This window comes from Cupressus sempervirens, chromosome 3 (assembly GCF_028749045.1).
Source record: "Cupressus sempervirens isolate cs-2001-9-10 chromosome 3, ASM2874904v1, whole genome shotgun sequence".
Lineage (NCBI taxonomy): Eukaryota > Viridiplantae > Streptophyta > Pinopsida > Cupressales > Cupressaceae > Cupressus > Cupressus sempervirens.
In genome coordinates this window covers 241,279,743-241,286,484 of record NC_143120.1, presented here as the reverse complement: position 1 = coordinate 241,286,484, position 6,742 = coordinate 241,279,743, and the positions used below count along the sequence as shown (strand labels likewise).

The 6,742-nt window shown below is 33.7% G+C and overlaps 1 protein-coding gene across 1 annotated transcript; it reads right to left on the bottom strand.

The window, feature by feature from the left end:
• Positions 1-2,693: 2,693 nt before the first annotated feature.
• On the bottom strand, positions 2,694-3,397 carry LOC149565760 (ATP synthase small subunit 6, mitochondrial-like). The gene is made up of 2 exons (XM_089819250.1): positions 3,258-3,397; positions 2,694-3,178 (listed from the first exon to the last, which is right to left on the bottom strand). Exon 2 carries the CDS (start codon positions 3,108-3,110, stop codon positions 2,943-2,945), a length of 168 nt encoding a protein of 55 aa, XP_089675376.1. The 5' UTR covers positions 3,111-3,178; positions 3,258-3,397; the 3' UTR covers positions 2,694-2,942.
• Positions 3,398-6,742: the final 3,345 nt, after the last annotated feature.

Sequence of the window (6,742 nt, the reverse complement as noted above, 5' to 3'; positions counted from 1 at the left end):
TTTTTTATCTTCTTCCAGTAATGCTTCCTTATTTCCATTTTCTCCCTTCTTTCTTCCTTCCTCCATTTCCCTCTTCAAATGACTCACCTCTCAATTTTATATCTTATGTTAAGGGAGTCACAACTCTTCTTGATATATATCTTGACTTTCATTTTAATCAAATAACTTGTAATTATATTATATCACTTTTTATTTAATTATTTATTGTTATATATTAATTTTATTGATGTTATTTGAATGTGAAGATTACATGATTGATAGTTCCCCCTCATCCCCCATATAATCACAAGGGTGGTCATGGAATATATTAAATTGTTAGAAATGTGATTTGTAATCACCCAAAATGTAAGTAGGCAAAAGCAAAAATAGAACACAGCTAGCTATCTTCCTCACGTAAATGAATGGGAACATTTCATGATTGGCAATTCCCCCTCATCCCCCATATAATCACAAGGGCATATAGTTATGGAATATATTAAATTGTTAGAAATCTGATTTGTAATCGCCCAAAATGCAAGTGGGAAAGGGCAGGGTAGGCAAAAGTGAAAATAGATTGTAGTTAGCTATCTTCCTCACATAAAGGTACCTACTAATTAGAGCTGATCAAGGAATATATATATATATAGAGAGAGAGAGAGAGGGGAGGGGGGGGGAGGTGTGGGGCACTATCCAAAGGAACTTCTGCAACCCCACATTTATATCTACATTCGCCTGTCCAAAATCCAGAACGGACATTCATTATGCAGACCCAAAAACCGGAGGTGAGGAGATGCACACCATGCTCAGTGGGCCCAAAAACTGTGGGTGAGGAGATGAATACTATGTTCAGTGGGCTTTCTCAAGAATTTTTGTGCCAAGGCAAAGCAACACCCTACCCAACACTGTAGAGGATTGGGAATCTCACTCAATTTCAACTAATTCTTTGGAAGGTTACTAAAAAATGGCCATATTTCCAATAAATTAATAAAAACTTCAATGTGTTTATAACTCTCAAAACCTTAACTTCTTACCATACGTTGGGCCTTTAATATGAAACTTTTCTGCTCCAAGCAATAGAAATTTTACAAGTCTACTAGTGTATTTCTGCATCTGAAACTGGATATAAGCATTTGAAAAAAGAATGATTTATATAAAATATCTAAGAAACTTGTAGACGATGTTTCCCAACTTATATGGGACAGTTCTAGGAGATCTGTACACATGCAAAGAAACTTCCTTTAAAGTCCCTGATGACATCATCACATGTGCCTCCAATAAGATGCATTCTCAATAGGGAAAGATGACAGTCATGCTCAAGAACAAGTCTCTGGGAAACTATCACAGAAGGTAATGACTATACAGCCAAAATGTAAAATTTGAAGCTTTAAAATCTTATTTAGTTCTAAAGAAATTGAACATGCAGATAGAAAACAGTTTAGACTCAAAGAGTGTAATCCGACGAACATTGTAGATCTTACAAGTATTGAAAACAGCTAGAATAGTAACAGCCACAGAAGTGTATACCACTTACCAGGTGTGATCAATTCAATCACCACATTCCTAAGAACTCAAAAGAACTATAGCTTACATAAAACATGATATATATATATACACACACAAGGAAGCACAATTTCTAAGGGAATCAATCCATGACATTTGGTTTGCAAAAGGAGAAAACAGTCCCCAATGTTTCTATGCAATAGTCCTAAAATGAACACATATAAGAATCCCCAATTGCTTTATATGTCCAGAAGGAGACAGGCTTAAATATTTCAAGAGTGCAGCCAATCCTGTCATCTATACAAGTGCTAAAACATAGCAGTATCACAAAGGACCAAACCACTGAGCTTTTAGATTTGGCAACTAGAGAGGAAAAATGAGAGAACATTATTCTCCTTGAGAAAAGAAAAGATTCTGGTACAATAAAAAAATTGGCAAACTATTTAATGAGTTTAGGAGCCTAATAATCAAGAACTTGTGGCAGCAGTGTAGGAGGTTCGTGCTTGTTCAAAAAACATTAGTTTCCAACATTCAACCTCATGGAAAAATCACTATCAATAATAACAACATAGTTGGAAAAAAAAATCAACCAACAACTCTGGGAACAACCAGTACTAAGAAATATTAGGGATATTACTAGTGACAACACAAACACTTGCTGTTGTAACTTCCTGCATTAACATAACATAGATTAGGGAAGATCGAAAACAATTTAGGTTCAAAGAATATAACTCTATAAATATTTTAAAACTGAAAATTCTCTAGAATGATAATGGCCAAAAGTAAATAAAAGGTGTGAACAATTCAATCAGCTGTTACTATCCTATATACTCAAAAGAACTGATGCTTACCATATATATATATATATATATATATATATATATACACGCACAATCATACATGCACAAGAAAGGAGAATTTCTACAAAAAGAGACCTGTAATGCCCCCTTCTAATTTTCACTAGAATCACAATTGCAACAAATTAGGGATAGGGTTAGAGTTGCATCTTACCAAGTAAAATATCTCTCTAAATAATGTGATCTTGGATTTGAATACTGGAATCATAACATAAGAAACATATACATATGCATACACAAACACAGACATATATATTCAAACTTCAAATTATTAGGGTTAGACAAGACCGCATCATATTCATATATTATCAATAATATTATACAAGCACATTAGGGTTTGGAGGAAGAAACATGATAGGTCCACCCGAAGCCATATCTATATTATTCAAAATTTGTCAAATCATTGTCGCCCTTGTATTCTTGCAAGAAATTTAGATTACTAAAACATAGATGAGTCCTTAAATCGCCATTTTATTTGATCCGTTGGAGAAAAGAAGCAAATGAACTAATTCAAATACCTCAGTTCTAACTTCCAAGGAGTAGAAAACATAACTAACAAATCAGCCACACAGAATCCATCGAAATCCACCCAGTATAAGTCCTTCATCATTTTCCATGACGCTGGACGAAAGGAGATTTTTTGGCATCCTCCTCAGAGAGGCCAAGAGAAAGCTTGGTGACGACGCCGAAGGTAATGCCGAAGCCAACGAGGAATGGCCAGTTCCTGTTGAATTCTCTCTTCAAAAACACTCTCCACGGCTCGTTCCACGCCATCGCAATCTTCGCTGCTCTAACCTGCCTCCTCTTCTGCCTAGATTTCTTCTGCCCTGCAAACCCTAATCCTACCAAACGCTGAATTTTCAGACTCGCGTTGTATTAAGGATCATAAACGAGTTACGCTATTGTGATAGAAAAATTTACCTTTGCCCAAATTATATTTTTGTTTGGAATTGTGTAAAATTATGATGATTTATTTATCAATTTTATAGTGTTGATTCAATTTGTATCGCACGGGAATGATATGTATTTCATTAATGATTTAGAAAAAATTATACATCTACTATCCAATTTGCGATATCCCTATCTTGTTGTCTTTTGCTTTGTAATTGATATTAGTAGTATTTTATTATTCCAAAAAAGGATCATGTACAACATTATTGCATTAAACTTTATAACTCCTTAGTCCCTCCCTATTTCACTATGAAGGTATTAACAATTGTTACATACTTATAACATCCTTCACTGTAATTTTCAACCTAGAACTCAACTATTGGCATAAATACAAATATAATTTCAAGTCTATATCTTACAAGAACAAATAGTTCTTCCATGCAACTGATGTTGATCTGCAACCAAACTACAATGTTCCTGACACCCTTTCATAGTAATCCTTGTTATGCCAAAAATATGAATGCCCTTCTAGATAGTCCTCGTCCACAAAAACTCCGTTAGAGCCAAGCCCTGTGTCCTTGTAAAAACTTTAATCCCCTTTCTGCTAACACCAAATCACCATTCCATACAACCCAATCATTCTTGATGAAATAAAATAGCCCCCCCTACTTTTTTTATGTTCAAAAAGAGAAAAATACAGATTGCATCCACTCATTTGATCTCATATTCAAAAAAACCCAAAAACTTATCTCTGAAACCATCACCCACTTCACTCACAACTCACCTCCCATGTTTTCTCGATGTCCTTTGTATTTATCCTTCTATACAAAATTAGTAGAACTCGTACATGAACCTCCCTTATCATAATTCTTTCTTGCAATAGTAATCCATCCTTCACCTATTATTAGGTTGTTATTTCATTCTGCATATATTGGAATTTATCCACCTTTCCTCACCATCTCAAGAAAGATACAAGGCCGTAATCTTTTAAATATGAGTTAAAGATATATTATATTAAATTTTAGTTATAGTTAAATTAAACTATATAAGTAGGTAATTAAAATTTTAATTATAAAATGAATTAAATTAAATTTAGTTTTTTTTTTTTAATTTGGACATTAATATATGTTTTAAATATAATTTCTTTTTAGTCTTATTATAATTGAAATTATAATATCATTCAAGACTAGTTGTTTTGGTATTGAATAAATGAAGTAATTATTCATATGAATTATATTATTGTACTCTAATAAATACCTAGTTGTAAGGAAATATAGATGTTTAACTAGGAGATAAAAACTATTTTTTTTTTTAATTATATATAATTATCTTATCTTGAAACCTCTATCACGTGGGAAACTTAAAAATGAAAAACTTGAAACTTTATTACAAATTGACTTATATGAAATTTCATCGAAAACTGAAATGGTTGATTAATTTACACTTATTGAGGTTTTGTATTATGTTTGGGATAAACCTAGTTATGACCAATTAGGTATGTATACCAAAGGCTTGGGAGGTGGTTGGTTTATGATGGTATTATGTATGTTATTTGGTCATGATCTTTTTATTCCCAACCATTGTGATGCATTCATGTATTTTTGTGATGAGGTTTTCGATTAGTTATCTTTTGGTGTTTTCCAGTTGCTTGTATAGGACTGAGGTGAATAGCGTAATTCTCTTGGTGTAACCTATGAGGTCTTAATCAGTTATGTATTGGTGCTTTCCAGTTGCTTCTATAGGACAGAGGTGGATATTGTGATTTTATGATTTGTACTTTTTATGAGCTTAGGGTAGGTTATCTATATGTATGTTGGGAAGTGGCTTGCAATAAAAGCTGGAGCCCTACAAAGGCTTCCTAGGTAACCCATTGTAAGTTGTATTAATAAGTGATAAAATTTTATTACATAGGTTTAAATGAATTAAGAAGAGTCAATGTTTTACCTTGCCCATGCCTCGAGTGCTAGTATAGACTAGGATGGGAGTAGAGAGGATGCTTGGTTGCGACCTTGCCTTGTTAGTATGTCTTCTTTATAAGAGAGGATATTGATGTCGCATAGAGTCACTAGGGGGTCAAAGTCTAGAGAGGCTGCCAAGGTAACCTTAGAGTTGGCTCATGTGATGACACTTGCCCACATGCATATTAGGTTTCCTATGTGTCTTTGTTGCCTCTGGGATTAGATGTTACTTGTGTACTTGGTACCTTTGAGATAGATTGTGATCAACATTCCTTGACCTAGATTCTTGTTCGAATTTTGGATTGTTATTTGTTTGGGACTTGAGATTATCTCCTCAACACAGTGGGAGTGGGTCATTTAGGTTCCCCTAGGTCGGGTGGTAGTGTTTATACCATTGAGATTCGACAGCTAAATGTCATTGTTGGATGTACTTGTGCAGTTGTTCCATTCTTCTGATCTTGTGATTATGTTTTAAGGTCATATTCTAATTTATTGTACTTTGATATTTGAGATCCTGCAAGATGTTGTTGTTGAAAATATAAGAGGAGTATTTGAGAGGGGAGTGGTGAATTAGTTACCACAAAAATAAATCCCAGATTCCTTAGATGGCAATATAAATCACAACTAAACTCTGTTGTAACTCGATAAACATTAAAATAGCTCGACAAATGCTTAACATGAAAATCTTAAGATATTATCTATGATTGATGTTACTTTAAATTAGTTGCAAACACATATAAGAAATAGCATGAACACAATTGACACCAAGATTTTAACCAATAGAGAGAGTTGAGTTCTCATGGATGAGAATTAAAATGAAACTAAGGATATGTTCCTTACTTTATTCTTGCTCTAAAATTTCATTGCATTATGACATGTTGTGTTGCCATCAATGCCAAAGAGGGATATTCTTGGAAATAATTGATTAATTGTGTATTGTCTTTGATGTTACACAAAATTTCATATCATTGTCAGTCAGTGTATGTCGAGCTCACTCGGGAATTGAAGTCATTTTCCTATGTCTATCAAGCATTCTAGAGTTTGCCTAGTTCATAAGATAGTGTCTATCGAGGTCACTCGAGTGACAACGAAAAGTTTGCAAGAAGTTGAGTGTTAACTGAGCTCACTTGGTTAATGAAGGAAATGTTGGATGGAATCAATGTTAACCAAGATCACTTAGTTACCAAAGGAACTTCGTGAATATGCAGTGTTAATCGAGTTCACTTGGTTAACATAGGAAAATCGCTTTAAGCTAGTATTTACTGAGCAGGATCAGCTAATGAAGGATTTTCTTGTTTCAGCATATTGAGTTCAATTGAATTCTGTGTTAGTTATAGCCGACTAAGAAGATGAATATTAATTATTCCAAGTTGTATTCAAGTTGACTTGATAATGTGTAAGATATAAATATAAGGTCAAGTTGAGGATTGAATGTGTGGAACATAAATAAATATTTGATGATGCTTAAAGGAAGCGAATTAGAAGGATAAGCATACTAACCTTGTTGAGATGCAAAGATACATTTGATCAGGAAGGATCAAGTATACAAGCTAGAAT